Source organism: Erythrolamprus reginae, chromosome 1, assembly GCF_031021105.1.
Source record: "Erythrolamprus reginae isolate rEryReg1 chromosome 1, rEryReg1.hap1, whole genome shotgun sequence".
NCBI lineage: Eukaryota > Metazoa > Chordata > Lepidosauria > Squamata > Dipsadidae > Erythrolamprus > Erythrolamprus reginae.
The window spans coordinates 114,864,837-114,884,247 of record NC_091950.1 but is presented as its reverse complement, the minus strand read 5'-3'; the positions used below and the strand labels follow the sequence as shown (position 1 = coordinate 114,884,247).

Sequence of the window (19,411 nt, the reverse complement as noted above, 5' to 3'; positions counted from 1 at the left end):
GCAGTGCCAGTTGGAAAAAAAGAGAGGCGCACGCATCTCCGTGTTCCCGACACATGCCTGCGCGAGATTCAGCTGCGCATAGAAAGGAAGTGAAATCTTGCACAAGGAAATTGCTGAAAATTGGTGAAATCACACATGAATGAACACTCCTTGCATGAGATTTTGCTTCCTTTGCATGCGCAGAAGCTGAATCTTGCGCCGTCATGCATGCGCACACCAGATGCGCACGTACCCATCACCAGAGCACATCAATGGCGCCGGCGACAGGCAGCCCTTCACTTTTTACATCCTTCTCTAAGTAGTTTACAGAATCAGCATATTGCCACCAACAATCTGAGTCCTCATCTTACCAACCTCAGAAAGATGGAAGACCGAGTTAACCTTGAGCCAGTCAGGATTGAACTACTGGCAGTGGATGGAATTACTCTGCAATACTGCATTCTAACCACTATGCCACCCTGACTCTTGCATAACTTTTTTCCAAAACCTCTCACTTTTTAATGCGGTTTTGAATTCTTGCCCCGAGTAGGATCTTTGAAGAGATGATAGTGATAATAGGGAGCACATAAAAATCCATGTAGTGCAGGCATACCATAGATTGCACTGCTGAGCCCTTCCTTTGGCACTGCTTATACATTATAGCAGTATGGAAATTGCTTTGCTGCGGCATCCTCATTTTAAAGCTGACATCAAAAGGCTGAGGTCAGTTATAGAAAAATTTCCAGGGCAATTGTCCAATTGGAATTGAGAAGAACTAATCTGTTGGGTTGGAAGAAGCCACACTGTCAGCTTCACTTTACTTTACTTTACTTTACATCAAAATGAGAGAAAAGTAGGCAGAAGCTGCAATCTATGAATGGCAGGTCTACCATCAGCTGACATTACTTCCCTTCTCCCCCACTTTCTGTGCAAAATATTATTCCATTAACTGTGCTGCTTTTCCTCCTCTTCCAAGCCATCACCAAGCCCGCTGACAGGCAGTCACTGCCCACCCTCCCAATTTGGGTTGTTTGCTTTCCTCTGCCTGCAAGCATTTATTCCACTGTCAAAAAGGGTGACTCTAAAGATTGGTCCAATTATTGCACAATTGCTCTCATCCCTCCCATCAGCAAGATTCTGCTTAAAGGGAACTACCGGGTATACAAACCAGCTTCTGAATGGGTTGTGGTACCATGACCATATTGTAGATCTACACTACATCATGGGAGTGGGGGAGGAAATCGTAGAAATCAAAAGTTCATTTACACATGCTTCACTGATTACAAGAAAGCCTTCAATTCTGTCGATCAAGAGAAGCTATGGATAACCCTACAAGACCTTGGGCTACAAGCACATCAAGTCCAGTTGGTGCAATCACAATCAGGAAACCATTGTGCACACATTGTATGCTGACACTGATTGATAGGGAAAGGAGTGTGACAAGGTTGTATTTTCTCCCTCTCCTTATTCAACCAGAATGTTGAAATGACCATAAGGAAGCTATATCTTGAGAATCAAAAAACAAGGTAAATACACTGATAATACAACTCTCCTCTCAAAAACCAAAAAAAGACCTGGAACATCTGATCAAGAAAAAAAGTTAGAATTTTGATCTCTTTTTGTAAAAGACCAATCTCATGACTACTGCAAGGGTTAGAAGCATCAAAAGAGAAACTGACAGTGAAGAGATTGAATGAATGGAAAAAAATCCTAGGATCACAGATAGCTCAAAGCAATGAATGCACCCCAGAAATAAACATTGGGTTGCACCGGGTCACACAGCAATAATGAACATAAAGTAGGTATGAAACAAGCAAGGACATCAGCCTGGCAACCAAATGTAGGTTAGTCTGCTCTTTGTGTCCCATAACCAGGAGTGAAATCCAGAAGGTTTTAGAGAACGGTAGTGGAAATTTTGAGTAGTTTGGAGAACCAGCAAATACCACCTCCAGCTGACCCGAGAGTTGGGTGGGAATGGAGAGTCTGTAATATCCTTCCCCTGACACGCCTACCTAGCCATGCCCACCAAGCCATGCCCAAAGAACCGGTGGTTTAAAAAATTGGCTTTCACCACTGCCCATAGCTACCTATGACTGAAAGTTGGACCTTAAAAAGCAGGGGAGGAAGTAAATCAACTTGTTTTGAATTGTGCTGCTAGAGAAGCCTCCTGTGTATTCTTTGGGCAGCATTGGAGACTAACAAGCAAGTACTGAATCACATATGATTTGTCACTAGAAGGCAAAATCATGATACTCTGTTCCACTTATTTTGACCATGTCACGCAAGGGAATTCACTGGAGAAAGCAATTATATTTGGAAGAGTTAGTGGTAAGATGAAACCAGGCTGACAAAGAACACAATGGCTGGACACCCTCAAAGCTGACACTAGCCAGAGCATAGAAAAACTCACAGAAGCAGTGCAAGATCGGAAGATGTGGAGAGACCAGACTATAGAATCACTGAGAGTCAAACAAGATTGAATGGGTAACATTATCATTGCTTGGGTACTTCTATCCCGTTGTGGATATAATTACAGTATTACCGAGTTTAAAAAAAGAAATTTCAGCTAGTCCCTCTTTTTCAAACCAACCTATCTCACAGAGTACTTGTATGGAAAAATATGAGGAGGGAATGCTAGAAGAAAGCTCAACATTTAAATTTAACAAATAAGCAAATTAAACTAGTTATGTCATGCCTACAAAACTCCTGGACATGGGCTAGAAGCATCATGCACTGGCCATGCCCAATATAGCAAAGGAGAAAAAAAAGTCTCGATATGTCACGTGACCTCACTGTGATGATGTGAGTTTGACACCCCCTGAGGGTACACAGTTCATAGCAAACTGGATTGTAATTTGTGTTGGTAAGCATTATCCAAAATTTGTAAAAATGTACACATGGATTAGATTGTTTAGGTAAGACATAACCATAGAAACCAACTGAAATTTTCACTGTGTTGTAATGTAGAATTAACCAAATTTGACCTAGGTAAAAACACTTCTTAAATTGATTAAATAATATTAAGGAGGAATGTGCAGTCACTATACAATGATCCCTCGAGTTTCGCGATCTCGTTCTTCGCGAAACGCTATATCGCGATTTTTCCACCCGATGACGTCACTCTCTTCCTTCCTTTCTCATCTTTCTTTCTCTCTCTCTTTCTCTATCTTGCTTCTTACTCTCTCATACTCTCTTCCTCCCTCTCTCATCTCTTTCTTTCCTTCTCTCTCTTTCTCTATCTCTCCCCCTCTTGCTGGCGGGCGGCGGCCGGCCGAAGGAACCTTCCCTGGGTCTTCCCCCTCTTGCTGGCGGGCGGGCGAGCGGCGGGCATCAGCGAGGAGCCGGGGTTTCCCCTTTGCGTGGGCGGCCGGGAAGACCCAGGGAAGGTTCCTTCGGCCGCCCAGCAGCTGATCTGCTCGGTAGCGCAGCAGCAGCGAGGAGCCGAATCGGGGTTTCCACGCACGCAAAGGGGAAACCCCGATTTGGCTCCTCGCTGCTGCTGCGCTACCGAGCAGATCAGCTGCTGGGCGGCCGAAGGAACCTTCCCTGGGTCTTCCTGGCTGCCCACGCAAAGGGGAAACCCCAGCTCCTCGCTGATGCCCGCAACACAAACTCCACCATCTACGCATGCGCGGCCATAGAAAAAAGGGCGCGCATGCGCAGATGGTATTTTTACTTCCGCAACCCTACATCGCGAAAAATCGATTATCGCGAGGGGTCTTGGAACGGAACCCTCGCGATAATAGAGGGATCACTGTATTTGATTTAGCTCTTCCTTCTCTTATATCTTTCTTATCCCTTTAATCTTTGTAAATGTAGAATATTAGACCTCAAACATATACTATAATTGATATCAGATTTATTGGGTTTTTTTCATTACCTATAGTCCTTAATGGCTTTCTTTTTAATAGTAGTCAATTGCTACTTTCCTTAGAGGCCTTTTAATACTCTCCTATATTAAGGTTTTACTTAATACAGTTTGAAAACTGCAAAAGTATCGGTAGAGTTTGTCCTTCTGGAAATGATAGTTATTGTCTGTTTTAATAAATATTTTCAGTACAATAAAAGTGAGCAAAATTAAAAGAATAAGAAAAATAATAGGGAAAAATGAAATAACAAAAAAAATTATGACTTCTGCTTTTCCTTCTATCAAGTAATTGACATCTTTAAAGAGGAACTGGGGGAGTCCTTGGTGCTCTGAGCTTGGTTGTTTCCTTGAAGATGTTTATTTTTAAATCCAACTAGGTATTATCATCGGTGTGAGTAAGTGTGGGATTTGTTCTATATTTATATACCATAGCCTTCCCTATCAGTTTTGATAGAGGTGTAGTTTTCTTCTTGGTAGTTCCTTAATTGGGATATAGTTTTCTGCTTGATTATTTGCCTGGTATTAATCCCTGCTTATATACAGTAGGTAAATATATGTTCCTATCCTTTTGTTTCCTTCTAATCTCTTTTATTGTCTCTGTTTAATGGTACATAAATATATTTTATTTCTCTATGTCTATTGAAGGCAAATTTCTCTATGTCAAACATTTAGACATTTTTGGGTTTAGGCTGGTCTAAAATGTTTTTGATTGAGTTTGTCCATATATTGTAAGATTAAGGAATTATCCTCTGCCTACCTTTCTTACATAGTGACTATTCCAGTCTACAATATATAGGCCCCTGGTTGTTTTTTTCTTGTGTTATTGGCTTACTTAAAATGTTTTGGAAAACTTTAATTAGTTTGCATACTGTGGTAATGCCATGTAATTGTACTTGATTATTACTATATCATGGTTATCTTTTTCATAGCTTGTGTTGGTTGTGATGAAGTAAGGTAAAGCACTTTCTGATCAAGCTGTGTTGATATCCATTTTGTTGAAAGTTGTTGTATAGACAGTCTGTTTCCTGTTTCTGATGTCTCTGCAGCTTAATAATTTTGTGTACTCGTCTGAATAATGTTCTTATGCAATATAGCACTTGTTGGAGAATGAGCTATTAATGTGTACTGTTTTTCAATAGACTTGTATTTTATGTTGCTATCATTTCTTCTGCTGATAAGGATAGCTAGGAAAGGTAGTGTGAGCTTTTTTTCCCTCTTCACTTATGAATTTTATTTCTTTGAAGATGCTGATACCGGTATGTGAAGATGCTGATATTCATGTGTCTTCTTTAGTTGTTTCTTTATTATGATGATGAAGGTGTTATCTACTGTACATACTGGACCTGGTTCATTGTTTCTGGTTATGTGAATGGGAGTGCTGTAGATTCCAGATGCTGCAATACACTCTCTGTTATGTGTCCTGAGAGTGGAATTTATGAATGTTGATATATTTGTCACCAAGCTGAAAGTAGCTAGTGAGGCAAAGATTAATAAGGTCCATGGTTTTGGTTATTTTGATCTTAGTGTATTGGCTAGGTCAAGTGTGTTGAATCTACAGATATAAGACTGCCGTGACATCAAATTTCATTTTCGATTTTTAAATTTTTGATTATTCTGGAAGCATTGTAGTGGAGGGTTAATAAACTATTCACTCCTTTCTATGAGATATACAAGCTTTTTTGTAAGTTCTTTAACTATGCTGTATGTTAAAGTCCATGGCAATGATACAATTGGAGTAAGAGATATGTTGATCTTGTGTGTTTTGGGATATCCATAGAAGCATGGCAGGGTAGGTTCATTGATTTTCATCTACCGCCATTCTTTGTTAGTTATTTGACCTTTCATGGTTACATTATTGAGGGTTATCTTGATCGCATCATGCAGTTTCTGTATTGGTTGGTATTTATTTATTTATTTGTATGTAGATTTCTTTTCTTCCACTAATTCTTTGTCTTTGTCTTTGAATGTACAGTATTATACCCATGATAACTTGTATATTGTATTCTGTCTGTGATAACTTTGATTTGTCCTTTTCTGTTGGAAACTTGGTTTGGTCCTTCTTTCGGTTTTGGGGAGTTGCTCTATCTTCTGCTTTGAATTGGTTCTACTTTGGTGTTCTTCTGGTGTGTGGTAGGATTGTCGGCCTTAAGTTTTGGGTCTATGAGGCAAATCATGTGGTTTTAAATACTGCTTCTAAAGCTGCAAAGAATTCATAATGTCCAAAACAGCCTGTTTCACATTCAGAGCAGAACATATGAAATTCTGTACTTTGAACATTTCAGTGTGAAATGTTTGTACAGCCTTTATGTGCATAATTAATCATAATATGCTTCAGATGAGAAACAATAAAGAAGAAAGTTAAACCAATAATTTTCAATTTTAATGGCTGTATTTAAATAAGCAATCAATTGCAAGTCACCCAAAATTCTACCAATGGATCCTTGTATATCTAATAATACAGTATCTTTCTTTGGTTTTCCCTGTTAAAGGCAGAAATTCTTAATCAGTGATTTATCTTTATGTTGTCATAACATGAAAAGTCCTTTCCTGTTGCATAAGAATAATTCTACTACAACTGACCAGCGCACTCTCTTCCTGGTATGGGGAGAGAGTGAGGTATATAAAACAGATCTATGCTCTGTGCGGGCCCAGCTGTAACCATTAAAACTGCAGCTTATACAGTATTTTTTTTATAAATCCAGGTGTCTGTGTTTCTTTCATTCCCATCTTTCTCAAGCGCCCTTTCCAAGGGTTGGTTCGGACTGGTTTATTCGAACTGGTAGTGACCCGCTGGTGACATCAGGATGACGTCACCAACCCAGTTCAGTCCGTACCAGTTCATAGGCGCCAACATCATCTTTTTAATTTTTTTTATTTTTCTTCTGAGCATGTGCAGAATCCAAGTTTCCAGCACTGTTCATGTGGCCACCATCTTGTTTTCAGCTTTTCTTTTTAATGGGTTTTTTATTTTTTTTCCTTCTGAACATGCACAGAAGCCAAGTTTTTAGCACTGTGCATGTTGTCACCATCTTATTTTTGGCTCTCCCCCCCCCCCCAATTTTTTTAGCATTGTGCATCCGTATGCGTGTAAAGGAAGCGAACTGGCAATTAAGTAAGTTAGAACTCACCCCTAGCTCTTTCCATATGACAATGAATATTTGTGATGCAATCAGATTATGCATGGAAAAATCTGTATAACATCTGCAGTTTATATAAAAGTGTACACCTACTTGCACCCATGTAACATGGAAAAAATAATGAAGAATTAATGTAAAGTAAGATCGTAGGCTTTTTCAGCAATCTTCTCTTTGGAGAAGAATAAAAGGCAGTACATCCACTCTACAGTATACAATAACCTCTTCACACAAGGTACTGTATGTACAGAATGTTATTAGCATTATCAGCTACAACGCTGTAAAAAATGAGCTCTGTGTAAACATACTATAAAATTATAATGTCTATTGTGTTATGCAATCCTACCATGCCTGATATATATAGTGCTCAAAAAAAAATAAAGGGAACACTCAAATAACACACCCTAGATTTGAATGAATGAAATATTCTCATTGAATACTTTGTTCTGTACACATTTGAATGTGCACAACAGCATGTGAAATTGATTGTCAATCAGTGTTGCTTCCGTCTATTTGTTTACCACATTTTGTACCATACCCTTATTAAAGTCCCTCGAGTAGAGTATAGAAAGATAATTAAACTATACAATATTAAAATACAAGAGGAATGTTAACAACAAATTTAAAATTGCAAAGCAACCATAATGGCAGCAGCATAAAAGCATTAAAGCATATACTCTACAGCTCCTATCACTATTGAACATAAGGCTCTCCTTAGCAGATATCCATTACATTTCATTTGGTAGAAGCACACAGAAAAGAAAGGGCCTTTGAAAATTGTCAATCTGCTTTGGTATAAGTGGGAGAAGACAATCTTTTATATACTTTAACCACAGTATAGTTTAGGGAATTAAATATTAATGCCCACATTTTGAAATCGATGGTATGATGGTAGAGGAAATGACCTTAGGAAACAACAGGGAGAATTGGAGACAGAACAAGGAGCATGTAAACGATGTCTCATCCTAGAGAAGATGAGATTACATGGGAAAGGAACTCTTAGAACTCTCCCTGGTAAAGGGAATACCTTCTCTCAAGTCCTGCAAGATTTTGATAATGTAACCATACAATAAAGATAGATACAGTGGTACCTCAACATACGAGTTTAATTTGTTCCAGACCTGAGCTCATAAGTCGATCAACTTGCATCTCGAACAAATGCCTTTAGACTTTGTTTTTCGCGCCGAGATAACCAGAAACAAGGAGTCTTGCGCCACCTAGAGGAAGCTCGGCTCGTATCCTGAATTTGAGCTCGGGTGCTCGCGTTGTGGCTCGTAACTTGGAATACTCGCATGTGGAGCAGCTCGTATCTAGAGGTACTACTGTATAGCACTGTTGATTTTTCTTGACTGGGCTGTTTCACGGGCTAATATTAATTTTGCAATCATGGAAACTGAGCATTCTAGAACAAACTAACTCCAAAAAATGTTAGGCATTTCTCAAAAAAATGTTAGAAGCTTGATATTCAGAGAAATCAGCTATCAATAAGCACATAGAAAATAAAACATATTTACAAACCGTTTAAGAAACAATACAAAAGTTAAGAAGGAAAGACCAGAACACATCCTTTCCAGCAGCCAATCTCAAGATTAGCAACAGTCAAACAATCAAGCAGAAAACATTAGCCTAAACCAGGAACTATCCAGGAAAAATCCACTAAAATTGGCAGAGTGAGCTAAAGATATGTAAACTGGATAAACTCCACACCCATTTATATTGATCTTACATAGTTGGGTAATGAAACATCTTTCTGGCTAGCAATTAGCCTATTAGAAAGCACAGAGGACTCTGCAATCAAGATATCTTTTTCTTTCCCTTACCCAGGTGATCCCCAAATTCATAAATCATCATTTCATTCTTTTCTTCTTTCAACAAAAAGGCCATATAAGGTTTTCAATCATTTAAAAAAATATATTGTTTTCCCTGACCAAAATGGTCAACTTTGTCGCAAACACAATCAATTTTACAATCCAATCTTGCACTGTGGGTATTTTATTATAATCCTGTTGCATTACTACATAGTATATTAATTGTCCATATTTTTTTCTGTTTGTTATCCACAAACACAATAGAAACAATTCTTATAATCAACATTTGTAGTCCATGTTATCATATTATATAATAATAATAATAATAATAATAATAATAATAATAATAATAATAATAATAATTAGATTTGTATGCCGCCCCTCTCCGAAGACTCAGGGCGGCTCACAACAGTAATAAGAAATAGTGTAACAATGGGACAAATCTAATAATAAAAAATATATAAAAACCCCAACAATTAAAAACCATACAGCACATACATACCAAACTTGAAATATAAAAAGCCTGGGGGAGATGTCTTAGTTCCCCCATGCCTGGCGATACAGGTGGGTCTTGAGTATGGTATTTTAGCTGTTCATCCTCAAATCTTAATAACAATTTGTACTTCTTTATTATATGGTCATCATTTATACATTGTTTTACTTCAAATTCAGTTTTCCTCTCCTCGATTTCAATTGTCCTTTTGTCCATGTTAAAATTCTTAACTGTTTATAAGAAAACCATTGAAAATAATGTCCTTCTCCTAGTTGTCTCTCATTTTCAACAAGACAATTCTTCCTTGTCATGTATTAATACAGCCTTGTATGTCAGCCATCTTTCTTTATTTGCTGTATTTCTTCAAAAAAGCTGCTTGTGTGGATGTCAGTGTTCGTATCTTTGGATTTATATTTGTTTGATTTTCCTAATTACACATTTTTCAGATAACGATTTTGAAAATCTGGATTTCCTTTTACTTTGCCATATGCAGTGAAGGGCTACAAATTTTTTTACTACCACACTGTGGGTGTGGTTTATTTTGTGGGTGTGGCTTGCCGGACATGTGACCAGGTGGAGTGGTTTGACAATCATGTGACCTGGGGGGTTGGCTTAAAGGTCATGTGACTGACTTAAAGGTGGCCAACCTGATGTTTACTCATGTCAAGGGTTAGGGTTAGTGTGCCTGGCCTCTCCTTGCCTCAAAGAGATACAATTTCCCTATCTATTTACTATTACTGAACATCCAAAATGTACTATTTAATTCTATGTATATATGCCATATGTGTACAAACATATTACACACAGGCACACAAAAATATATATTATCTACTATATAAACTGTATGTGTATGTACCCACACACACCCACACATACATACACACAGCTCTTCTAAAATTCTACACATTCAACCTCATTTATTGCAATAGGAAAAACATACCCAGAGCCCAGAAGGGAAAAAAAATCCAAATTTTTCTACCGGTTCTGCATACCTGAGCCCATCACTGGCCATATGGCAGTAATAGTTATTATTTTGATTCTGTAGTTTCCATCAGTGTGCAAGTGGATGTATGCAAAAGTACTTTATTCACTTTATCTGGGAAAAACCTACTGCATTTCCATGGTACAGAATCACATAATGGTGCCTCCTCTTAGATTTTTTAAAAGGCCACAGTAAGAAAGTAGCCATCTCACAATCTGGCACAGTTTAGCAGCAAGGCTTTTTGAAATGCAGTGACTCAAGCCAAGCAACTGTTCTTGAAAAACAGACTTGGCTGCATCCTCTGGAAGACTCGCCACTATTGTTTGGATAGCTTTTCCAGATTGACTGTACAAGCAAGCATGGACAACACTTCCATTGGCATGGCTGGAAAAATCCAATCACTGTGCTTGCATGCACAGTGTGAAGCTGGGGCAATCTGGAAAAGTATCAGTGCAAAGTCTTCCAGGGAACTAAATTATGAGTCATGGTGGCGCAGTGGTTAGAGCGCAGTACTGCAGGTTAATTCTGTCGATCATTGGCTGCCTGCATTTTTACATTTCTTATCTCACCAGGCTCAAAGTTGCTCAACCCTTCCATCCTTCCAAGGCGGGTAAAATGAGGACCCAAGTTGTTGTGGGCAATATGCTGATTCTGTAAACTGCTTAGAGAAGGCTGTGAAGTACTGCAAAGGGATATCTAAGTCTAAATGCTATTGCTAGCTCAGTGTTTTAAGAAGGGGTACTGTAATTGGGCTAACATGTCCCGCATTACACAGCACGACATTTCAGGTTGAATCCACCATTCATAATCAATTTTGGGGGAGGTCACTTGCCCATGAAGCATGGAGGATACCAAAATAACAAAGGCTAATATAAGCTTTACAAAACATATTATATATGGTATTGCCTAAAACAGTGATGGCGAACCTATAGCACAGGTGCCACAAGTGGCACGCGGAGCCATATCTGCTGGCACGCGAGCAGTTACCCTAGCTCAGCTGCAACGGCCATGTGTGTGCTGGCCAGCTGATTTTTGGCTTGCACAGAGGCTCTGGGAGGGCATTTTTGGCTTCCAGAGAGCCTCCGGGGGGATGGGAGAGGGCACTTTTACCCTCCCCCGGCTCCAGGGAAGCCTTTGGAGCCTTGGGGAGGGCAAAACACGAGCCTACTGGGCCACCAGAAGTTGGGGAACAGACCGTTTCCAGCTGCCAGAGGGCCTCCGGAGGGCAGAGGAAGCAGTTTTTGCCCTCCCCAGGCATTGAATTATGGGTGTGGGCACTCACGCTTGCATGATAGCGCACACCCACGCTCTTTTGGCACCTGAGAAAAAAAAGGTTAGCCATCACTGGCCTAAGATATGTTCAATGTATTCATATTGTTCTAAAGGCTTATCAGATTTCAAGAGATAGGGCCAGTTCACATGCTCTCACGCATATATGGATTTTGCATTGAATTGCTGGGTTGGCACAGTGGTTACGAGTGCAGCACTGCAGGCTACTTCAGCTAACTGCTAGCTGTAGTTCAGCAGTTCAAATCTTACCACCGGCTCAAGGTTGACTCAGCCTTCTATCCTTTTGAGGTGGATAAAATGAGAACCCAGATTGTTGGGTACAATATGCTGATTCTGTAAACCGCTTAGAGGGCTGTAAAAGCACTATGAAGCAGTACATTAAATGCTAAATTATTATTTATCATATTTGTATGCTACCCCTCTCTGAAGACTCAGAGCGGCTCATAACAACAAAACAGTACAAATCCAATGATTAAAAGCAATTTAAAACCCTTAATATAAAAAACATTCATACATCTCAGAAAGACAATACTGTACATAAAACGGAAACGGCCCAGGGGAATCAATTTCCCCATGCCTGACGGCAGAGGTGGGTTTTAAGGAGTTTGCGAAAGACAAGGAGGGTGGGGGCAATCCTAATCTTCAGGGGGAGTTGATTCCAGAGGGTCAGGGCCACCACAGAGAAGGTTCTTCCCCTGGATCCCACCAGACGACATTGTTTCGTCGACGGGACCCAGAGAAGGCCAACTCTGTGGGACCTAACCGGTCGCTGGGATTCATGCGGCAGAAGGCGGTCCCGGAGATATTCTAGTCCGATGTCATGAAATACTATTGCTTTGTATGTTAGATATGTGTAATAGGTGAACTACCAAGTGTTCAGGGAATGTAACTCTGTAAGCCATTGTTATCTGATCAATCGGCAATCACTATTAAAGAAAAAGCAAAGGATTGCTGAGAAGGTATACCACTATCAAGAATACATATTTAACAGCCTCATGTTATGTAGATGAATCTGTGCAATTAGCTTAATCAAATTGTGTAGCAAAATAATTTTGCTACATACATTATTTGGGAAGGCAAAAAATAATGCCCATAACTGTAAAAAAAATATGCCAATGATTATAATGGTGTTAGAATTATAGATAATGTTGTAAACCGTCGTTGAGTTATTGCTTCCTGAAACTTAATCTGCATTAAACTTAATCTACATATAGAAAAGTAAGACAATCAGTTTTTATCATACTTTTAGGATTCCGAGACTGGGTTCCAAAGGAGCTGCAGAGGGTTGGCTGTGTGGAATTGTTAAACACTGTACAAAGGCGAGTAAGACCCAAACTCCACGTCTTTGGAGGTATCCATGAAGGTAAGCAATCCATGAAATAAGATGCCTCGTGACAAGAAAATATTAGTCATTCTTTTTGGTATTTTATGTCAGAAAAGGGTTTTAATAGAATAAAGTTATTTTTTTTAAAAAAAAATTGATCATGTATAAGACAGAACATTTAACATTTAAACCAATATTGTAGCTGAAGATTAAGCAATGAAAGATAAGGAGAACTGTGTGTCACAGGAAGTGGCCTGGTGCCATTTGAATCAATAATAGGAAAGTACAGATTTGATTGTACCAAGTTATTTATCATCCTGATAAATGCTACATGTAGTAGACAAATACTGGTAGTCCTTGATTTACAACAGTTCATTTAGTGACCATTCAAAGTTACAATGGCACTCAAAATAGTGACATAATGTTTTTCATACTTACAGCCTTTGGTCACATGATCAAAATTTAAATGTTTGGCAAATGGTTCATATTTGTGACCACTGGCAGTGTCCCAAAAGTCATGTCATCACGTCTTGTCATCTTCTGACAAGCAGAATCAGTGGTGAAGCCAGATTCACTTAACTAACTTATCAATCAGCAGTGATTCACTTAACAACTGAGGCAAGAAAGGTTGTAAAATAGGGCAAAACTCACTTAACAAATTTACTTAATAAGAGAAATTTTAGGATCAGTTGCGGTCATAAGTGAAGGACTATCTGTACAATGCCCAATTTATAGCTTTTGTACATATTATTCTGGGCATTGAAGCCTCCCTAAAAATCTTGTACAATTTTGCAAATATGAGTAACATCTTTAAACCATTTAGAGCCTTTTGGATAAAAGAGACCATTTACGTTTGCAGCAAGTGGTTTCATTCTGCATATGTTTTTTATAAAAAGTTCAAGATGTGAACAACATAATCCAAATAGCAGGGCAGATGAAGAAATAACATGTGAAGCGGGTATGTGGAGTCATAATCTGGTTTAAATTTCAGATGTTTTTAAATAGCATGTGTATTTTTTAGATAAGCTTTTCAAAATACCCTGCTTTAATGTTAAATTAAAAGCAGGGCCATTTCTAGCACACAAATCTGGTTATGGGGTAATGAGAAATTCCTTCAAATAAACTAAGCAGGAGTTTTAAATATTTAATGATCTTTAGTCGCGTTTATATCCCAGCGAGACAAATACTACAAGTGCTGCCTTAAAGAGCAGAGAGAGAGAGAGAGAGAGAGAGAGCAATGTAGTGACCCCAGAACTAAAAATTATATATTTAAATGCTTTATATTTCATGCTTCCTTTTTTGTGGAAATTTCTTACAGTCTTTATTTAAGCTCTCTATAAGCACACAGCTCTGGAGAACTTTATAAAACACAAAATGTCCAGTTGGTTGGTACTGTTTCTTCCCCCCCCCCCCGACCCCCAACGCGCCATCCCCAGTTTGCATTATTTTAAAGCAACTTGAATTTTATACTGGTGCTATATAAAGTCTTTCAAATAGGTTTTTGTAATGCTGACTAGCCTTTAATCACAGCAGCATCCATATAAAAAATAAGGTAAGCTGTATAATACTGATGCTTAGGTATTAATGTTAACTAAATGACGAAAAAAAACCCAAATATTAGAGCATGGAAACTGCCTGCAGCTTTTGTAGTTCTTTTCCACATTGGAAGTAATCAAAATTCCACTAATAATAGAATTAGCTGATGGAGAGATCATTATGGAAAGCTATTGTGAGGCTCAGCATTATACAATTTAAGTTTATGACTAGGTTGGTAACGTACACTTTAACTATAAAAGAGATGTAATGAGTATTCAAGAGCATTATATAAGCATATCTCTTCAAACATAGTAAAACCTCTTGTTAAAATACTATTACAACATTGTTATTATTATTATTATTTAAACATCAAATGCCCTATTATACCTTAGGTGTATGGCTATACCTAGCCATAGAGAAATATGGAAAGTACAAACGTGCACCGTAGCTGATAACATGGATAGAGAAATGTGATTCCCAAACATACAGAGGTTGGTTCGGACCGGTTTACCCGAACCAGTAGCAACCTGCTGGTGACATTGTGATGATGATGTCACCAACCCGGTTCGGTCAGTGCCGGTCCATGGGTGCCACCATTTTTTAAAAAAAAGTTTATTTATTTTTTTCTTCGTTTGAGCCAAGTTTCTGTCACTATGCATGCGGTAGCCATCTTGTAATGGCTTTTCCCCCCCTGGATTTTTTACACTATATATGCACGCACTGTGGAAGGAAATGAACCAGCTGCGAGGCAACTTAGAACCCACCCCTGCCAAACCTAATTGTACAGCACAATGTGTGGGGAAAAATAAAGGAAGGGATGGGACTGGGTTGGTTGGCTTTCTGTTTTTAAGACCACCCATGTATCCTCATGTAGCCTTCTCTGTGGCGGCCCCGGCCCTCTGGAACCAACTCCCCCCAGAGATTAGAATTGCCCCCACCCTCTTTGCCTTTCGTAAGCTACTTAAAACCCACCTCTGCCGCGAAGCATGGGGAAATTGAGATACTCTTTCCCCCTAGGCCTTTACAATTTTATGCATGGTGTGTATGTCTGGTTTTTATATTAATGGGTTTTCCAACGAATGAATGAATGAATGAATGAATCCAATATATCTCTTTTGATCAGAATTAAAATTATTTTTCCTTTAATTCAGTTCGTAGTTAACCTATAAATGTTCATGCAACCCTTACATTATTTCGACAAGCAGTTGCATACTGTTAAGGATTTCAGCTTTTCAGTATTTATTAAAAAGCAAAATCATAAATATTTTAAAAACAACTCAAAAGGATTTTTTTAGAAAGATTGCTTTTACAACAATTGTGAAATAATTGCTCTCAGATGTATAGATTTAACCCTCCGTACCTTAATTATTCATTGTAAAGATTTGCATTGAATGCATAGAATGGGTAAAGTAAAACAGTATTTCCTAAAGTTTCACTGATTCTTCTAACATTTAAATTTTAACTTAAGAGTAAATTGTATAAGATTATTTTTCATATGAAGGGACAGAACAAGAATTAGGTGCCACTAAACTCAGTAATCTGGCTTTTGATGAGTAAAATTGCAAATATTTTTCTCTCTTACCTATTTATTTAAGTTAGTATGACCTCCCACTCACCACAAGCATTTCTGGACAATTGACAGAATTTAAAAATGGAACAGAAAACATGAAAGTATATTGCACAGAATCCTTGGACAGCATATGGAAAAGAGGTCTTTCTCTTTATAGATCCAATATCCTGACAGTATCACCAGCACTGGAAGAGAAGCATGGACATGCTCTTGCGTGCTTTTTTGCCACACAAACACACACACACACACACACACACATTTATAATGTCTCAGTTACTATAAAGTCTTCTAATACTGAGGATGGCACTGTGGGAGCTTTTAAGTTTTTCCTGTCTTCTGAACATGAAGAGAATGGTTTGATCACTGAAAATTGAATCAGAGCTTTTAAGCTTCTTTTGTGAACCCAAAGAAAGATACAACCCTGAAGAGAGTGAAAAGGAACACTCAGGGAAGAGATTCAACACCATCTAGCATTGTCTTGTCCTGTTGACAAATTTCAGAATAAGTAGAAAATTATACCAGCCCACATGCTGTTGGCCTTTACTCTTTGTAATCAGCAACAAAGCAAAAGACAACATCACAGCACCATGTTCTACATTGCAAGGCTCTTAGAAAAGTAGTTCTTGGCTTTGATTCTCCCTTTTTTGCCATTTATCACCAATTTGATGACAATTGATCACCTGCAATGGAACAGGTTGTTGAACAAAGGGGAACATATTTATGATCTGTGTTTATTGTATTTAAATTAGCGTTCACCAACCTCTCCCACTTCATTTGTGGGAGTGGGGCTGTGAGTTCCAAACCTACCTCTCACGGGAGTGGGGTTGTGTGCATGTGCTCTCCCACCACTCACCAGCCCGATTGTGCATAGGCCACAGACCAGCATTGGACCATGGCCTACTGGTTGGGGACCCCTCCTTTAAATAGTACTCCCTCCCAAAGAAATGCTAGGCAAGAGTCTAATGGACTTGTGGACCATCTGGATGAAGTTTGAATTTAAAAAATTGTTTGGGAGGCAATGGAAAAATTTTGCCAAGTTCTCTAAAATGACTTATTATGATATATCAGGTAGCTAAATTGCCAGTGTAATGAAAGAGGTGTTAACACCGATTAAATTAAGCATTGTTTTATATCATGGCCCTACTTTACACGTGGTGAATTTAAAATCAAGTTTAGAAATAATTCTTATAATATAAAATAAATAATTCTTATAATATAAAATAAAGACATCATTGTCTTTTAAAAAAATTTAAGTTCATACTAAAGCAAAATTTTACTAATTGAAAACCCAGGGGAAGAGTTATGTGGGTGATTTTTGATTACTGGGATTACATTTAAAGCTTTAACTGAATGCAGTTTCCAAAGTGTGCAAAGAACATTTTCCCTTTCTTTTGTCACTGAGAGGGCATTATACTAGAATCAATGTTTGTTCGCATCACAGTAAATGTGACACATTTTCTCTACAGGTTACGGCATTATGACAGATGGTTATACAACATACATTAATGCCTCAACGTGTACAGTCAGCTTTCAGCCTACCAACCCACCAATTATATTTGACCTGCCGACGCCACAAGGATCATGAAAGACCACTACTCCACTGGGGAAGGTCTATAAACTGCCATTTTTTCTAATTACAAAACATTCATTCTCTTAACATGTTTCTTTACAAACAATTGTAGGGCTTTTTTGTAAATTGTTGTTACAGAGAAAAATAAGATGGGATTGTGCTTTTTCTTTTCTCTCTCTTTCTCTCTCTTTTTATTTTGGAAATGCAGCATCTATTTGAAAATTGATAAAACATTGTGAATTTGTAAAATGAAGTTTTATGTTCTCTTAATTAACTTGCCATTGTAAATTGTTAGTGTTCTCAAAAGGACAGCCAAGCTTTCTTTTAATGAGTAAGACACCTTATTTTAATATTATTAAATAAGATTATAAAAGGCATTGTTTAAAAAAAAACCCACCCAGATCCAAATTTGCACAACTTTTTTTTTTCTTGGGTGGGGGGGGAGGATCTCCAATGATAAAATGCCATTCTTTGGTCATTTTTATTAGCATGTATATGTTCCATGAATCAGAGGTTGGAATATGTCCCTGTGCAAATGCACATCACAATTCAATGTTCAATGAAGTGTGTTGAAAACTTCTAGAATTAATGGTTCTAGATATGCTTACACCTGTGCTAAGCTGTGGTCACGGAGTTATTAAACTGGATCTAGATTTTCCATTCAATTCAGTGAATCATTTCCCTTTCTTGAAAAGAATTCTTGATCTGGAAGAATCTTTACCCATCAGAGCTCCTGTGTACCACAGCTGGATCAGAAATCAGTTTTTTGATTGATACATATGCGTTCTATGAAATTCTGCTTATTAATGGTATTGCAGTAGTGAGGGGAAAATAGCTTTCTAGGTTTAGTTTGCCTGCCTGCTTTAATGATCAGTTAGATAGCAACATCCTGTATATGATTATCTAAATTGTCCCAATTTGGGTGAGTTTCTTAAATTATTTTAGTTTTTAAAAATATGGGAATGAAAACTGCAACGAGCAGGTGTTCCATGCAGTAAAAACATGTAAATGTGGACTCCTTTTAAATATGGATTTTTATATATATATATTTTGTGCATTATAACAAAGCAAGGCATATAGTATTGCCAGCGTAGCATCTCCAAAATTATGCTGCATAGCACATCTAAATGATAAAGGATGTGATACATTTTTTCCAATCGCTCAAGGCCTTCAAGAGCTTGAGTTTAAAATCTTTGTGCAGTTTCGGGCATGTATAGAATCAAATAAATACAATCAAGCCTAACTAAAATAAGGCTTTGTTGTCCTTTATATTTAAAATATTATTGAATTGTCTTTCCATTTCTTTTTTTCTTATTTTGCACTGTGTGTAAATGCAATCTTGCTAGCACAAAATATTGTTGCAGATAGTTACTTCTGTTCTATCACTGTAAATGCTATTGAGCTTTCTTCTGTTTTATGTTATCTTCATGGAATTTAGGAAAGCAGGTGTTTCTTTAAATTTATTGCGATATTATATATCTAGCGGCCTTTATATGCAAATAAAATTGCAAGATTTTTAAATATTTAACTGTTTGAGCATGTTTTTTTATGGTTTGGAAAAATTAAATACTTGTTCTAATGCATGCACTCAGCACCACTCTACAAAATAATGCCACACCCAGCTCAGTACTCCTCAAGACACTTGGATGCAATATTCAGTGAATCATATACATTGTTGAAAAGGAAAAAGTCTTCAACTACTACTCCTTCTCCTTCTGATGATGATAGATTAAATGGGTCATTAGATTGAGCATATATCAGAGAACTATTGATAGCTTTCCAATTCCTTGCCCTAGAACCTTTTGTCTCAAGTGTATAGCAATCAAATCCATAAATTAGTGAATCAAAACGCCAGTT

At 37.9% G+C, this 19,411-nt stretch overlaps 1 protein-coding gene across 1 annotated transcript in view; it reads left to right on the top strand.

Annotated features, from left to right (window-relative positions):
• The window catches only part of MPPED2 (metallophosphoesterase domain containing 2), a 174,949-nt gene extending 155,872 nt beyond the window's left edge, over positions 1–19,077 (top strand). Inside the window, exons 6-7 of the mRNA XM_070762101.1 lie at positions 12,804–12,917; positions 17,451–19,077. Coding sequence (XP_070618202.1) covers positions 12,804–12,917; positions 17,451–17,569 — 233 coding nt within the window. The 3' untranslated portion in view covers positions 17,570–19,077. The remainder of the gene's footprint in view (positions 1–12,803; positions 12,918–17,450) is intronic.
• The last annotated feature ends 334 nt before the right edge of the window (positions 19,078–19,411 follow it).